The 17,651-nt window shown below is 36.4% G+C and overlaps 2 protein-coding genes across 6 annotated transcripts in view; one reads left to right on the top strand and one right to left on the bottom strand.

The window, feature by feature from the left end:
* Positions 1-10,543, top strand: part of TPP2 (tripeptidyl peptidase 2) — a 52,816-nt gene extending 42,273 nt beyond the window's left edge. For 2 of the 4 annotated variants that reach the window (XM_030276757.4, XM_030276768.4), the window contains 3 exons: positions 195-402; positions 6,728-6,847; positions 7,268-10,543. In XM_030276757.4, the coding sequence (XP_030132617.4) occupies positions 195-402; positions 6,728-6,847; positions 7,268-7,357 (418 nt within the window). In that variant the 3' untranslated portion in view covers positions 7,358-10,543. Of the gene's footprint in view, positions 1-194; positions 403-4,874; positions 4,966-6,727; positions 6,848-7,267 lie in introns of all 4 variants that reach the window. The other 2 variants (XR_012056835.1, XR_012056836.1) reach the window with 2 other exon arrangements.
* METTL21C (methyltransferase 21C, AARS1 lysine) lies at positions 8,502-16,990 on the bottom strand. 2 transcript variants are annotated; one of them, XM_072931690.1, is made up of 6 exons: positions 16,903-16,990; positions 16,492-16,560; positions 12,523-12,671; positions 11,095-11,237; positions 9,457-9,574; positions 8,502-8,896 (listed from the first exon to the last, which is right to left on the bottom strand). In XM_072931690.1, the coding sequence occupies exons 3-6, from the start codon at positions 12,611-12,613 to the stop codon at positions 8,502-8,504; spliced, it is 747 nt and encodes a 248-aa protein (XP_072787791.1). In that variant the 5' UTR covers positions 12,614-12,671; positions 16,492-16,560; positions 16,903-16,990. The 2 variants fall into 2 exon arrangements, with proteins under 2 accessions (XP_072787791.1, XP_072787788.1); XM_072931687.1 differs by lacking the exon at positions 16,903-16,990 and adding an exon at positions 16,659-16,797.
* Positions 16,991-17,651: the final 661 nt, after the last annotated feature.

A 17,651-nucleotide genomic window follows, 5' to 3' on the forward strand; every position in this document is an offset into this window, starting at 1 on the left:
GATGATTGAGTATCTTTAATGCAGAGTGTCTTTGGGTAATCTTATATAGTTAGTTTAATTTATAGTAAATAGCCTTGTGTGTACTAATGACTGTAAACTTTTTTTCTTAAACTGAGTTAGCACTGTTTCTGTTCTTAAGGATGTATCTACAAAAGATTCTAAATATTTTTCATACTGTTTTTTTATCTCCCTAGTGAAATGGAAAAACAGAAGAGTACTTTAGTGGATGCACTTTGTCGAAAGGGAAGTGCACTGGCTGACCAACTTCTTCATCTGCAGACCCAAGAAGGGGCTGCTTCCAGTGATGCAGAAGGCAAAGATGAGGATCATGAAAGCTGCTCAGAAGCTTTGACAGAGACATTCTGGGAAACAACAAAATGGACTGATCTTTCTGACAGCAAGGTAAGAGACCAGAGCATGTTTGGTTTTTTTTTTTCATTTGCATGTTGAGTTTTCCAATGGTTTCTACTGGAATTATGCACTGCCTTTGTTGTACTTTCCTCCCTTCTACTTCACCATAATGTCCCTCCCGTACATTGTGCTTCCTTTATTGCCTTTTTCCACAGAGATTTTGCCAAGCTTGTCAAATACATGGCAAGCCCATCTCTGTTCAAGTGAAGGTAGAGGTTAAAGGAAGGTTGTAAGATAGTACCAGATTTCCACAAAAAAAGCTGCTTCCTTTACTGAATTACTTCTTTCTGTACTTTCCAGGGAATATTTTTGATTAACCTCTGCGCTCTTGTAGCTGTACACACAGAGGTGCAGCATCCCCACCCTGTTCAGTCCTGCATGCTGTAGCCTCTTCCACATTATGGACAAGAGAAGTTTTGTGTTTTGATGTCAGTAATGTCTGTAGAGGTAAAGGAAGAAACCCTTGAAAATAATTACTCTTATATATTTATTAGCACAGACTTCCCTGACATTTTAGAGTTCCAGATCCTGAGAGCTGAATTTTTTCCCCTTCATTCAAGACAGCAATTCCAGGAGGGAAAAAAATCTGTTGTAGTGATTAGTTACATAGCTTTTAATTTAGAGAGGTTATGACTTTGTATTTTTAACTTTTGAGCTACTGATGTTAATTAGTTTCTGAAATTAACTGTCACATATGGCTGTGTCTTAGTGCAAGTGGGAATGACCAGGGTATTTGGGTATTTGTTGATAATTATGTAAAATTACCGAAGCACTTCAGATAGTTACAAAAGAAAAACTTTTATAACAATAGATTAAAAAACAAAAAAAAAACCCCAAAGCATTTAATTTCCTTGACAGTAGATAAGCTTTCTGTAAGAACTTGTGCTTTAGGTGGAGGCCTGGTCAAGAAGGTTGATGGTGTTTACCCTCTTTACTTTAATGTATATGTCCTTGTACACATACATCTTTTCAGCATATCTCCTCTAATTGTTGAGTGATGATAATATCGTGTGGTAGCAGATTTTTGTTTCAATCATATTGTTTGGCACGTGATTTTCTTGCTGTCTGTTTGTAAATGCAGTACTTTGTTCCAGCATAGTAACCCTTGGTTTATTTCTGTCTCCTGTTTATTTTTTAAAGCTGATGGGAATAATTTCAGTGGAAGAATGCCAATATAGACATTTATTTTGGAGTTTCACTATTTGGCTTTTATTTCAAGACAGATAGCTTTGCTAAGCAGTTTGCTTTGTGCCTGGAATAAGTAACTCTGATTTGAGTTCTATGGATTAGGAACCTCTCCGACTGTCTTAACCATGGATTTGTCAAAGTATATATTCAGATTTTGCTCTGAAAATTGATTCTTCTGTATTGTTAAATTGGTACTAAAAGATGAAAACTTCTCTAGATTTTTGTAGCATTTCATATGGAAATAACTTCTATCCTGTTCAGGTAGTATGTTTCTCTTCTTTTTCCTACTTTTTTGATTTTTATTACGCAAATTGAAATCTAAACTGATGGACTGTTATGAGACCTACAGAGCTACTTATAGGGTGCAAAAACAGTTGGTAAAACAAAAGCCTTCCACACAAGCAAAACAAAACAAGGAATTCATTTACCTCTTCCCATGGGCTGGAAGGTGTTCAGCCATCTCCAGGAAAGCCAAGCATGATTTGGGAAGACAAACACTATCTCTCTAAACTTCAGCCTTTTCTCTTTCTTATCCCGCTCTATATGCTGAATATGGTGCCATATGGTGCGGGATATCCCTTTGGTCAGCTGGGGTCAGCTGTCCTGGCTGTGTCCACTCCCAACTCCTGTGTACCACCAGCTTTCTCCGTGGGTGGAGTGGGATGAGATGCAGAAAAGGTCTGGACTCTGAAGCACTGCTCAGCAGCAGCTAAAACATTTCTGAATTATCAACCCTTTTTGCAGTACAAATCAAAAACAAAGCCCCATACTAGCTGCTGTGAAGAAAATAAATTAGCCCATCCTAAAGCAGCACAGATTGAAAGTGGAGCAGTCAAGTCAGATAGAGGATGGACCTTGTGTGAAAGTCCTTCAAAGGAGAGTTGTCAAGAGACAGCCAGCTTATTCTGAAGCAGTGTGTTGGAGATGAAAATGTAGAGCTTTTCTTTTATCTAGACATGGCTGTGTAATTTTGGCACTTGAAAGATGGAACATCTGGGTGAGAAAGGATGGAAATCAGGCATTTAGGTACTACACTGATCATTCACTTATATATATATATGACTTAAGATAGAAATCAGTTTAGATTTCAATTTGATAATAAAACTCAAAAAAGCAGGAGAAAGAAGAGAAACATACTACATACTTAACACACTCTAAGTGTGTTTAGTTCTAAGCTTCCTGTAGAGTTCATGCAGCTGTCAGTAATTAAAAGGCTAAGTAAATTTTTGGAAACCAAGAGATGCCATGTCAGGAGCATCATCACTTTTCTGTGTGTTTCTTCTCACCTTCTAGTAAATAAGTGCTGTCCCTTGTTTCACCTCTCCTCTGCAGATGTAGCACCTGGGCACCACAGGGCATTTTGTAGTTCCTTTGAATTGTCTGTTTGTCATTGAAGTAACTTGCTTGTCACTATATTGTACCACATATGTAGGGAAGTAACTTCAATTTTGATAGTAAATGCATTTGTTCGTACTTTTCAGCTAGTGCCTGAAGGTTCGTTTTAAACTAAACATGAAAGAAAATATTTATGTCCCTTGTGTACACAAAAGCATTTGACATAAGCTCCAGTTAAGAGAGCTTTATGCAGCAAGTATTTGATAGATTATGCAAACATGGTTAGAATAGCACTTTAGTTTTTTTCCTAAACATGGCTTTAAATTTTGTAGGCCAAAATCCTCAGTTTAAACACAATCGCAACAGGAGAGTAGTAGGATGTTGTGTGTTTGCTATTGGGAATGGCTAATCTGTAGAATGTAATGCCCCTCAACCTTTATTAGCCATGGGGGAAAAGCAAAAAGTCACACTTAAAAATAAATTTAAAAAAAAGTAAAAGGCCCATACCTTTCCATCTTATCTTTTAAACATCTTTAGCTTGGATTGTTTTTCCTGATGCTGTGTGTATTGTCAGATGCAGGTGTCTCTTGCAGCTTTATTCAGTCACTGCTAAAAATGTGTTGCTGGGTATTTGATTCCTTTACTTTTCCTTGCTTCCATGAAAATGAGCAATTTTTTTTAATGTAGTTTTTATTTGTAACAGGGCAGTTAATAGAGCAGAGAAAAATCAACAAATGTAGCTAAGAAAGCAGAGTTCATTACTATAGACGTATATGAACCTGATAAAGCTCGTTTGTTTGGAATTGTAAACATTACCACTTCAGTGTTATTAAAAATAGCTGGAGTATTCTTACCTAGAGATTGTATTATTTAACCTAGTATTTTAACTAGAGGTAAATGTAGGTATATTTTAATCAGCTTTTTAAATGATTAATTAATTGATTATACAAGTCTCTTTCCATAGGTAACAACATTGGGATACTAGAAAAGTTTCACTAGGCATTTTAGTATTGCTGGATTCAAACATATTTTTTTAAAGAATGTTTTCTAGCTTTTAAATACTTTAATCCCACAAATGTCTTCAGAGAGATCATTTCAGCATTTTACTGTCCTATATATGCATCTTTATAGCCAATGGCTAGTTAGGAGGTGATCATCCAAATACTTTCATGGGTGTGGTTCCTAGCACATGTATTCCAGGCCATTAGCCTGGGGAATAAAATTTCTTAACAGTGATTTTTTTCCCCCCCAGTATCCTAGAAGTATGCATTGCCTTTTCTCAATTGCTCTTTTATTGCTCTTTGTACAATTTCTGGCCCATATTTCTTGTTCTGCAAAAGCTGGCCTTCATTATATTTATTATATAATTTATTATTTCATTATATAGTTATGAAATAATATCAAATACTTTGAAGCCATTGCTATTCTTTCATCTAACAATTTGATTTTGGATACTACAAATAGGTTTCTTGGATGGTTTTATGCATTCAGGTAGCAGCTGTTTTCTCTGTTATATCTTAATAGCACTCCAGTTCACATTTTCCTTACATATCAAGGAATCATAACCTTTACTTCTTTATAAAGCTTGCAGTATTTTATCTATAAGGCTTTATTTGGCCAATATGTGTACATAGTTCTTATCTAACATCTTTTGTTTCTAAACAAATTCTGGTTTTAAAGCAACTCTTGCATTGTTTATAACTTCTAAAGTGCTAATGAATTTTTAGTAGTTCTGCTGAACTTGTAAACAGTTGATTTGGGGTTTTTTCCAAACACTAAGACAGAAATTATTGTCTTGTGTCAAGAGCTCTTGGAGCATTGTTTTCAACCTTTTGGTTCAGCAGAGAACCTTTTTCTCATTTAGAAATACCCAACTTTTTATTTGGCCGGAGCAAGGGTATTTCGTAAAATGCTTTGTTTTCTTGCCACAAAACCTCTAGGAAGCCCTGTTACGAAAGAAATGCTGTCAAGTGGCTTTCCTCCTGCCTTTATCACTGATGTTCAATAACCATTCAAAACTTACAGGGTCAGGTAAGAGCTTTCTTCATAGAGCAGTGACATTATTTCTGATTAGCCTCAGAAGTGTTATATTTGCTGAGAGCTCCAGTGCATTTTTAATTTGATTTCTTTGTTTGGTTTTTTTTTTCTCTTTTTTTTTGTTTTGTGGTTCTATCATCTTTTACAAAAGGGAATTTTAAGTTTAGTTTAGCCAACTAAGTCTGCTAATAGATCCACTGAGTAGTTATTCAGAAGTGTTTGCTAATGTGTTTTGCTTTAGGAAAATATCCAAAATAATTGGATTGAGAATGCAGCATGCAGAGTATTTTTCCAATAGCAATATTTGGAAAATTGTATATGTGAATGGTGCTGTATGCTCATTGTTGCATATATGTGTGTGCTGTAAGCTACAACAGCTACATGAATATTTCAAAACAGCAAAATAAGAATTTGGAGATAGAAGAAGAATAAGAAGCAACTCTTGAATACTTTGGCATAGTATCTTGAAGCTTTAAAATTACACCTTGACTTAAGTTTATTTCTTTTTTATATTTTAACTATTTATTGATCCTGCAAAGACTTGTGCATTGATTAACATTAAGTGGAAGAGTTCAGGCTGCTAAAACTAGACAGGTTCTTCACCCCTTTCACGATTCAGATCTCTGATTCCCTGATGTTTATATGCTTGAGAAATACTGATTCTTTTTTTTTTTCTGCAATGGAAAGCGTGTTTCTGAACATCCTTGAAGGGTTTCTCTTAGCTTTTCTTAATGGGATATTTTAAGTGGGAAATCTTCAACCTTTAGTGTAGAGTCAGAGAAAAGGAAAAATGTTGTAGTGAATGAGGGGAAATGAATAGCAAGCTCTAATAAAAGACTTCATAAACACTGCCAACAACAGACACGCCACCATATTCACCAATTTTACTGCTATGTCACTCTTCAGTAAAAAATAAAAAATACCTTGTTTTTACTGTGAGTGTTCCAAAGGGAATACAGTAAAGTGTCCTGATTGCTCTATTCCTTAGTGCTGCAGCTGGTGAAATGGTTTAAACCATCTTGCCACACCCTGAATGCCATCAGTGGTCGGGTGTTAAGAACCAAATTTTATTATACGCTAGGTCTTAGGTAGACATATTCATTTGCTCACATGAACTTCTGCACTGGTAAGGACTGTAAGCCGGGCTTTTAGAAATAATATTGTGAAGAGGGAGTTTTTTTAGCATCTCTTCTTAAAAGTTACCAATAGTGAGAAGCTGACCTAAAACCTGAGGCTTGTCTTCATGCTTACCTGTCTTCATTGCTTGTTTATAATTATGTGCATTTCTCTGTTTTTGTCTGTATATATATCATTCACTGTGTACATTCATACTTGTTTCTGCAGTTAAGTTTGTGACTACTTAGGAATTCAAGTTCTCAATTTGGTTTTTGCTTCTCTGGGTCAAAAATACACCTGCCTGGTTGGTGATTCTTTAATTATCTTTCTAATATGCCTTACAGTTACCTAATAGAGAATGTAAATCCAAAGGAGCTAGAAATGTGACAAAAAATTAAACTAGTGACATCTGTGTTACGTAAGTTCTGAAGTCAAATATGTTTGTGAAGTCAGAAATAGTCTCTAGGAAGTTCATGTTTATGACAACTACTGTGAATCATCTGTTATATTGCAAATATCTTATGTAAATGTTTTACATTGAATCACTTCTGCTACCTGAACAGAATTTGATCTTACTTGTTCTACCTTGTAAGATATTAAAATACCTAATTTGCTTTGGTTTTTTAAATTTGTATTGTAGGTTTTGACTTTTGCCTATAAGCATGCATTGGTAAATAAAATGTATGGAAGAGGGCTCAAGTTTGCCACAAAACTTGCAGAAGAAAAGCCAACAAAGGACAACTTAAAAAACTGCATTCAGGTAAGGAGTGTTTGATCAAATAATGGGACTGTGTTCGTGCTGTGTAAGCTTTCAGAAGTAAGATATATCTTCTGGAATTTTTCGTACTCTTCACATTTTAGAAAGCACTAAATGTAATATTTTAAATTTGTCCAGGTTTTGTGTCCAGGTTTTGTGTCCAGGTTTTGTGACTGAGCCTTCATTTGAAACAGTGATTTAAGATTAAATTCTTGTGCATTACATTGAAAGAATGTGGATCATATAGAATGGGGTCCCATTTTCAGGACTGAGGAATTCAAAGCTTACCAGATTTTCCAGTCTGTTGTCTTTCTGACTATAGACATTTTTAGTAAAGTGTTGATATCAGTACAGTGTTTGTTTAGATTTAGATGTTAAAAAGAGTAAGACTAACTTTCTTAATGTTTGCTTTTTTTTCTTCAGCTAATGAAGTTGCTTGGATGGACTCATTGTGCAACTTTCACTGCAAACTGGCTTCCTGTCATGTATCCACCTGATTACTGTGTATTCTAGAGAATCAGCAATTAAAATTAAAATGATTTTATATGGGACAGGATAGGAAAAGAGAAGTTTGACTTTTTGTTCGAGCGCATGTTTTCATTACTGAATGCTGATTATTAAATTGTGTGTATTTATCAGTAAAGGCACCTGGGTATGGCTTAATACCTGTTAACCTAACTCCTGTCATCAGGGAGTTTCCTTATTGTGCATCCCATTGCTGGCAATGGATGTGCCAGAACTGCCAACATCAAGGATTTGGAATTAGTTTGGAAAGAATTACTGCATGCATGTTATGTTCTGAATTGTTACTTTAAACTGCAAACCTGTAAAAGTTCTGTATTTTTTATGGTACACTGAATTTTAACATGTTTGATCTTAATTTCAATTGTATGAAGGCCTTAAAGCTACTTCAAGAGTAGCTAAAATCTTACTTATTAGATTAAAATAATGGACACCTGTATTGTTTGCAAGAGTTTACATTTAATGTTTTTAAGAAAAATTCAACCTCTCAAATGGTTACATTGTTTTTTGGAATTGCTGATGCATAGGTACTCCTGTAAATTTTCAAAACTCTTCATTTTGGAGTGATTTCAGGCAAACTCAGAAATCCTGGTGAAGCTGTGTATGAGGACAGGCTGATCCATGTATAAAAGTGCCAGACAGTTACATATTGATCAGATATTGTAAAGCTATACATAGGTGTTTATTAATAACACAGCAGAATAAATGTGCAAAGTTGGAGATCAAAATACCACCATGTTCACTCTGATACTTTAAAATATTTTTATAATCAATAAAAATCTGAAGCTAAAAATTGCATTGGTTTCTGGATGAGTACCTAAATAAAACTTGCTGAAAGAAAGCAGCTTGGAAACAGCAGAGGTTCAGTGCAGCCCAGAAGATCAATGCTTTTTGATAAAGCCTTCTTAATGACGTTCCTTCAGGGGAGGGGGAGTTGGTCAGTTTGAACAGGTCATATTTATCAACCAGAGATAAACTGCTATATCTTTTGCCTTGCTGGTTTTTTTTATACTTGCAATGCAAAACTTAGATGCCACTTTACAACCATAAATGCTCAGAAGGTGTAACATAATCTTGGAAAGCATTCCAATCTGTGAGGTGCTGCCACAAATCAAGATCAGTAATAGTTTTCTCTTTAATTCTTTCTTACTGTGGCTTTAAGCAGTTTGACATTAGATTCTGGAAATTCTGCTAGAATGGTTGTGTTAAATATATTGCAAACTTTTTCCAAAAATTCGTAGTCTGTACTGAATCTGAATTTATTTGCCCATAGCAATACTGTTCCTGGCTTACAAAAGTACACCATTGTTGCTAGCAGGGGGTCCAGAGCTCCATGATGGTACACAACATCAGTTGCCAGTATGAAATCATAATGGTGTGTTGATACAGGAAAGTCTTCATTGAGGCCTTCTCCCCATACCAGTTTTCTCACTTCAGGTTTGTGCATATTCAAGTTCTGTGTATTTCTCGAAATATTATATGAGAGATTTTCAAGAACTTCAGGCAAATCAGTGGCTGTAACATGAGCTCCTAAAGAAAACATGAGTTTGTTTCAAGTCACAGAATCACTAAGGTTTGAAGAGACCTTCAAGATCATCTGTCCACCCATGAACGCAGCACTACCATAATCACCCCTAAACCATATCCCCAAGTCCCACATCCAGACACCTCTTGGATGCTTCCAGAGACAGTGACTCCACCACTTCCCTGGCCAACTTATTCCAAGACTACCGAAACACCCTTTCCGTAAAATAAAAGAAAAAATCCTAATACCAAATCTGAGCTCCCCTGTAAAACTTGGGGCTGTTTCCTCTCTCAAGTGAGACAGGGCAAAATTCATGAGTATCTAGTTGAACATGTATAAAGCTTTATCTGTGTAACTGGTCCAGTCTCCCCCTCCCCCATAACTAGGGTCATTTAGTTAACAAAACAGTATTTTACAATGTTTTTCATTAAAAAAAAAGCAGCAACAAAAAAACCTGAACAGTGACAAAGTTTACTTCAGCTGTTGTTTCATTGCCTTAAAGTGACAATGGCAGAGCTAGATCATCGTTTACTAGAAATTCAAAAGGAAATAAAAAATTACCAACCTAAGATACAGGCCACAATAGAAAGCAAGCCTGTTCCAGCACCAATTTCCAAAACTTTTTTGTCTTTGAGGTTGAATTGTTCTTGATTTGATTCCAGATACTGAGATAAAGCCAGTGCCTGAAATGGTTAACACATATCCGTAAGAGGGTAACAGCTAAGTTGCACAAAAATTCATTAGATGTTTTTATACAAGGGTGTTGTGTTTTTTTAGTATAATGAGAAACACTGAAGGGTATAACAAAAAAAAAAATGTAAGATGGGAAGAATTGTGATGTATCCTGTTTTTTTATATGAAAAAACCTAAAGCAGTTTATTTTTAGTTTTATGTGATACTGATTTCCTACACACTTCTACATGAGTCCTCTGACAGCTCAAGACAGAATCACAGAATAAGCTGAGTTGAAAGGGACCCACAAGGATAGTCAGTGTTAGGATTTGAACCATACAGTCATAACAACGGAGTTTTAACAATATGTAGGAGTAATGTTCTGGTTTATTATCATCAATGTTATGCTGTACTACTGCTATCATAAAGTAAATTTAGGCTTCAGCAGAGATTTTTGAAATTTTTTTTGTCTCAATTTTTTTAGCTAAGAAAATACTGAAAATCGGTTATTTACAAACTTGACACTTGTTTATTGATAATAGTATAAGCTTTGAAAAAAACAAAACAGCACTGTATGAAAATATTATCAGGCCTTTGTAAAGATTTTGTCAGTAGAATATAAGTGGGCTGTTTATTAACAACATAAACTGATGCCAAAGAAACTGTCTTCCCCTTTTTGCTTCTCTTCTTTAGGATTGTGTTACTGTTTTAACTCTTGTGCTTTTCATTATGCAACACGGTCTACCTGCTCTGGGAAAGCTGACAGCTAATGAATCACTGGTCCAATTTGTGCAACCTCTCAATTTTCTTGGAGAGTTTTACCATCTGCATTCTGACACTTGATTAATGTGCAAATTGATGATATGACATTTCAGAATAAGATCCTGTTTCACCCACCCATATGCTCTCTATTGTTTTAAAATTGTCTGCCATTTTCTTGTGAGCTTTTTAAATAAATGTGGATCTGAAAAATTTTAAAATCCTGATTTTCTTGTCTTTATCAGTTGACTCTTCATACAAAGGCAGTTTTCTTAGTATGTGTAAAATTCTGTTTTTAAGAGTAGGAGAAGCAGAGACTAGAGAAGTGCTTACAAGTATGATTTTCCATACTGTAATGAAACTGTTCCAGCCTTTTCTTTAAAAGAAGGATATTTAGTCATTTTAATGTACTTTACTTATTTAATCTCTTGCAATTTTGTTTTTCAGCCTCCTTTTAGTTTGCTGATTATTTTCTTCCCAGCAGTGACTGATTGGAAGCCTGGAGGAAGCTGTTTCTTCCCGAGTTCCCTTACTGATTTTTTTTTTTCAGTCCCTGCATCCAATGTACAAATGGTTTGGTGCCATAGTCCTTTTGGCATGAACTGGCAAATTACCCTAAGGCAGAGCTTTCTGCTGAAGGACTTCATTCTGCCTAGGGAAACTTCCATTGTCAGAAGTGTCATCTAAGAAAGCTTCCTTAATATTTGTGTGCTGCTGTCCTGGTTTGCTCTTGTGTCACGTGAGCTTTCCGCATGTGGTCTTGTGTACTTACCCCTGGCCATACCACGGCTCCAAAGTGTTCTATGGATTCCTGAATGACGATCTGGTGACCAGCATATGTATAGTGTTCTTTATCAAAGTAGTGTGAAACTCTAGGAACCCAGTTCTGCAGGATTTTAAGAGTTACTGGTGAGCCTGTGAGAGAAAAGTTGAAATTTCATGGGTGTATGTGCAACGTATTAAAGGGCAAAAAGTATTTTACAAAAACAGTATGTGGGCACATGGACTAGGAAAGCTCTGAGGACATTGGTATTGAATCATAGAATCATTAAGGTTGGGGAAGATCATTAAATCCAGCCATTAATCAACCCAGCACTATGTTCATGGCTAAAACAACTCCAAATGCCACATCTACACATATTTTGAGGACTTCTCTGGGTGATGATTCTACCACTTCCCTGAGCACTTCTACCACTTGCCTGACCACCCCATCAGTGAAGACCAGTGTTGTCCAAAACCAGACAGTGTGGATGGTGGGGAATGAAAGGAACAATGGTCATTTCCTGCCATTCTAGGTATTCACATGAGCAGTTTAGAGATAGAAATGAGCCTTTTAGGAAAAGCTACCAATTAAAATATAAAACTCTGCTAATAACTTCTAGAAGACGTTGAGGACCAAGTTAGCTTGTGTTGTGTTTGTGCTGTAGATTTGTAAGGTCAGCAGCTCTATAACAGCAAGCTGCTTTTTGCATAAGGATTTAGGATTTAAATCCTACATTGAAAAAAAACTGACTCTTTCTTAGTTGTTTTTTAAGGTTGTTTTTAAAGCATCCTTCCACAGAAGGAGGGTTGTAAGATGATTTTTATGTTAGCATACACAATGTAGTTCAGCAAATCAGTGCTACAGTTGTCCTAAGGGTGTCTCATCATAGCAAGGAGGCTCATGGCTGAAGTTCTTCAGATCTGTGCTGAGGCTGTTCCATCTGATCTCACTGAAAACAAGGACACTATTCTGAATGACTGAACTTCTGTTGCAAGGATATATGTAGAATCAGCTGCAAGGGAGAAATTTGCTCTGGCCTACAGGGATTTTCACTGATGCCTGCCTGGAATCCTTAGTAGCTTTTGGAGCAGTTTAACCTGTTGGAATCTGTAATAACACAGCTTCAACAGTGCCAGCCCAATCAATGGTTATATTATAGCCATATCTCTTTTGTGAGAGATTGTAATTGAGAAATAATCCTTAGATGTCTAAATAAAATACAGAGACCTTTTTAAATATATTTCTTAATTATGGAGATAGAGGGGTATTTCTTGTAGATTTGATCTGATAATATATTCAAACATAAGGAAATAATAGGGGAAATGGGATATCAAAGCAAAAGTTGCATGATGACATCTACTATTTGAAGACTGACAAAAATCAAAGTATGATATGCTAGCATGCCATAGCAATTGCAGTATTTAAATTGGACTAAACCTGTGTCAGATTCTGCATGCTCAGAGCTGCAAGTGCAGTTTTCAGGGTCATACTGCTCTTCACAGGTTTCTTCCTCGGACTGGCAGTCCATTGTTCTTTGAATTTTATTGGGGAATGGTGGCTATTGTGCAGAGATCATGGCAAAAGAGCTGAAACAGAAGGGGAAAAACAATGTTATAAAATATTGCAGGCACTCTCTTCACATGAAATATGACTGGAAAAAGACAGTGAGTAGTTTAGGTGGCCTTTGGTGGCCTTTTGGAGTTTTTTTCAGTGATGAAACTGTGAAGGAACAAGATGAGTGCGGACATCTCCACTCTGCTGCCTGTATGAATTGTTTCTGGGAATGTAGTAATGCTGTCAGAATTTTTATTTTCTCTCATTTATCATTTTTATATTTTTATCATTGTGTTTATCTTATAAACATTTATGTAGAAGCTTAGAATTATGTCACTGAATTGATACTCTGGTCAGCTACTCTTATAAGTTGAAGCAATAGCTGAGGAAGATAACTGTCTTTTAATATCTGTGACTTCTTGTCTAATTTACTATTTTCAAAAAACTTGGGACTTATGATTCCAGAGATAAAACTATTTAATTTGCTGCATTCAGTGGTCTTGATGTTGTCTCCTTGCATAGAGTTGCCATCTCTTCCCTGTCTTTTCCTGCTGAACAGCTAACCCAATTATTGAAATGCAGTCAAATGCAAATTATGTAGGGGGCAGTCAGAAAATCATTGCAGTGAGAAGATTGAACCCATAAGGCTTTTTGGATAACTCTCTGTGTGCATCCCCAGGGTACAGGGCAGCACCCAATCTTAGAAGGAACTGATTGATACCAGCTGGCACCAATAAAAGCAGTAATAGAAATTAATATAGATTTGTTTGGAGATACATAGGTCAGTGAATTTCCTTACTTGACTAGCATTTTCTTCAGTGAAGCACGTATGTATATGCATACATCTGTAAATGTGTGAAAATATAAATGTAGATGATGTGTGAAAATATAAATATAGATAGATATAGATATATGATAGATATAGATATAGATATATACACAAACACATCTATATGTAAAGGGCAAAAAGTTTATAACTCTGGCCAGAGGCTGTACATGTTCACCTCTCCCACACAACGTGATGGCTGGAGTGAGCTGTGTTTTTATCCATGATTAAAACATTTATCCACTCTGTTCATTTTTGAGACTGCATATATGCTCTCTCCAGCCACAGGCACTGCAGACAAAGTGTTGTATCATTTGAGTTGCATCATACTACAGGAGGCTGTTTTACATACCCTCACTGGAAGGGGTAAATCTCCAGCAGTGGCCAAGATGTTTAGCAATGCCTGCAGGTATTTTTTAAGGAGCAGTGTGACTGCTGACTTATGTGAGTGATTTAATTTGCACATGATATTGACACCATTGCAATTCTACTGATACCTGATATATACCTTATTGCTGCTCTTTTTATTCACAAGGACAGGGTTTCTGTTCTAATACCTCTAACACTGCATTTGCTCTGTCTTGGCCATGAGTTTGTACTGCAACAGAAAAGAGTGTTTTGAAGTGCTTTAAATCGATTTCTGTATGGTTTGGTTGGTTTTTTTTTTTTCTTCGGAGGGACCTCCATCTGGCCAGTAACAAGATCTGTCTTTCCCCCATGATGTGTGATTTAAGGTACAATGAATGTAGGTAAGAGACTGAAGTTAATGGTGCAGTCACTGCATTCCCTGACATGAGTGAGTGCATCCATGTTCACATTCCACATGTCACAGTGTGCCTCCTTCCAACAGCAATGGTTTTCTGGATTTGAGCAATGTCTCCTTTTCATGTCTTAAGCTAGAATAAAATCTGCTCATGTTTTAATGTTTTAGGAAATGTCTATGAAAAATATTTTCAGACTTGTGCAATTGGGAAAGTACATAAGGAGAAGAGAAGAATCTGTCAGAACTGGAAATGGCTACAGCCAGTAAACATTAGTTTGAAGACACAGTCTTCTGAACATTTTATGTTGAAACCTGCAGAGCACTACATTCTCATATTTGGGAGTTTTGGGGTGAGTGTTTGTTTTGATGGGGTTTTTTTTTGTATTGCTCTTGTAGCATGATTGGTGCTATTTCAGATAAAAACCAATCCTGAAACTAAAAAGCAGGAGAAAACTTTACCTTGTCCAGTACTCTACTATGTATAAAACCACAAGGCTTGTTTAATGAATAAACTGTTAATTTGTCCATTTGGGTGGAAAGTGATCCCCCTGTATTTTTTTCCTTGCTTGAGGAAGCTCTTACAGGTCAAAATTTCAGTTGGCTGTGGGTGGCAGTGAATTCCAGAAAACAGTTTGGAAACATATTTTATAAATACAAATTTGTTGATCAGCTATTAAGTATCTGCAGCAAATAAATTTGTATTTCTGATCCTGATATATATCTATACCCTATTTATCACTCATTCAGACTGAGCTCTAACTCTATTAGACATGTTATGTTACATTTTCAAAATAAAAATTGTTATGCTTTCCCTCACTTGTCCTTTGAGTTCTTCTAAAATGGGAGTCTGCTGGTTTTACTAAATTCATTAAAATGATCAGGAGGCCTAAAATCCACACCAGTGGCTACCCTGCTGCTGGTGTGGTCCTGAAGTCCATAAGTTGCCTGAGCTCCTAGGTGGTGATTTGGGGGGATAAACACTCTGCACTCACTGTTTGTTTGTCACCTGACACACTGGGCTCTGGTTTTTGGCTGGAGCTTCTGGATGTTATACTAATACCTTGTAGTGGTGTAGCTTTTGCTATACACAGAAATATGACTGTGTATATATATTATATCCGCATGTTCATTCTATTGCTATAATTATTCAATTACTTATTTCATAGGAGTTAAAAGTTTTAGTCTTATAAATTCAAGAATTCAAGTATATTAATATTTTGGCCTTAATGATGCACAGCTTTATTTGTCATTTTAAATGACAAACTCTTCCTGAAGGCTACAGGCACAAGTGAATATTGAGAGGCTGTTTGCAAATAGGTGGTGTTTGCATTATTGCATTCTCTATGTGTATTAGTTCAAGTTGCTGCTATGCTCATAGAATTACAAAAAGTAACATTTCTCACTGTTTTGACATTTTTCTGATCCATACTTTACTAAAAATTATATATCTCTAAAAGAATTTTGGTTTGATAATGTTGCAAGCAAAATCTGTTCCCTTAGAAAATGTTGGCACTTTCTGAATGTTAGCAGCCAGGGTTTTTTCCAAATTAGTCTTTTTGGGAAATAATTATCTAAGTTCTTTCAGAGTTTTGAAACCAATATTGACTTCATTAATAGTCTTAAGCTGTTGTGAACAAAACAAAATTAAATCACATTAGATTTCTTCAGAACCTAAGGAAGAATGAATAATTCACAAAACTCTCTCTATTTGACAATATTACATAAAATTAACAAGGTAACACTTAGGGGCAAATTGTAAGATGATGATAAACCTTAAGGTAAAAGTTTATTCCCTATAAGAATGAACTTTGTGCCTCTTAAATTGCTGAAATCAATTCCTTAGAAAGAGCTTTTAATATCCAGTTACGTGGCCAAAAAATAGGTTATTGAGCAGTGCTGTGTCACTGAGTCTTCAGCTGTACACACAACTCTGCTGAAATGTGTTTCATCTCAGCACAGAGTTGCTCAGTGTAGTCTGTGTTAGTTGAAATATTTGTGCAAAAGCCAATTTAATTTGCTCACATGTGCAGTCTGTTCTTTGCAAGTGCAGTCTGTTCTTTTCAAGATCAGGTTTAACCATACTTGTACCATACATTAACATCTGTTTCTTGGAGCTCATGCAATTTTCTCATGTTACCATGCACTAAATTTAAAAAAAAATAAACACCAACAATAGCAATGGTAAGAAATAAAGGAAATGTCAGCCTTAGGAATATCGCTGTAGTAGATCTATGTCATATTTGAAGCTACAAGGTAAACACACCCAAATACCGCAGTGACCGTCACTCCGCACGGAACACAGAGCTGGATTCTGTTGGCTCACAAAGCTGACCTGAAATACAAGAATTCAGACAAATGTGTTCCTGTTGTTAGTTAGCAGGGAACACAAAGGCACGTCAGAGGAGGTTAGCTGGGCAGCTGTGTGGGTACCTGATGTGACAGAAGGCATGGGAGGTTTCCTGTGGGTAGATGCACACTCCAGAGGTATTTTATACAGGCGTGCACCTGAAAAGAATAACTTTCCTCTCCAGCCAGTCGGGTTCCAGGTTATTTAGAGTAACGTTACCAGGCAGCACTCGAAGAACTTACACTTACCATGTTACACTTAAGTCTTCCACATGTGCAGCACAAAATCAAAAACCCTCTTAGACTTTGAAGCCCCAAGCATACAAACCTTTCTCGGCTCCTCCAGACTCTTGTTCTGTTTTTGCAGACGACGCCGTTCCCTGTGTTTGCCTTACGTCAGCGGAGCTGAACCAAGCCAGCAACTTACTGTGGGCAAACTAGTGCATAAATAATGAGTGTGGCAACTTGGCAGCAGCCCAAGCACAGGGAAAAGCTCATGAAGCTCCCACTACTAGGAAAAGGTCAGGTCTTCCTTGCCCTGCTTAGCGTCTGGCTGGGGAAGCTCTGGGTACCCTCCCTGCCCTGAGTCACAGACAGTGTGGGGAAGTGTCAGTCCTGAGGAAAAAACAACTTTCTCATCATCTTCACTGCAGGACATAACCATAGGAAATATTGTATGGACTGAAAGAGGATGAAAAACAAATTAAAATAATTAAAATCCTGCTTTTATCAAAAGATCTTCCAGCTGATTATTTTAAAACAGATGGATGTCATATGCGTTGAAGATGAACCAGATGAGTATTCCTTACACATTTCAAGGATTGGAGAATTTATTCCTTTGCTGCTCTTCTGCCCTCCCTTCTCCTTCTTTGCAAAGATACTGCCAAAATAAATTCAATCCCATTGGAAGACAGAAAAATTTTAAAGCTACTTTGAAAGTCATAAAGCTAGAAAACAACCCCTGGCTAATTAATGAATGGGTGAAGGCTGGTGAAAGAAATGGGGGAGGCAGAGGAAATTTGGATTTTTAATTCAATTTATAGGAATTTTCATTTTGGGGTGAAAAGCTTTTGAATT

This window comes from Taeniopygia guttata, chromosome 1 (assembly GCF_048771995.1).
Source record: "Taeniopygia guttata chromosome 1, bTaeGut7.mat, whole genome shotgun sequence".
NCBI lineage: Eukaryota > Metazoa > Chordata > Aves > Passeriformes > Estrildidae > Taeniopygia > Taeniopygia guttata.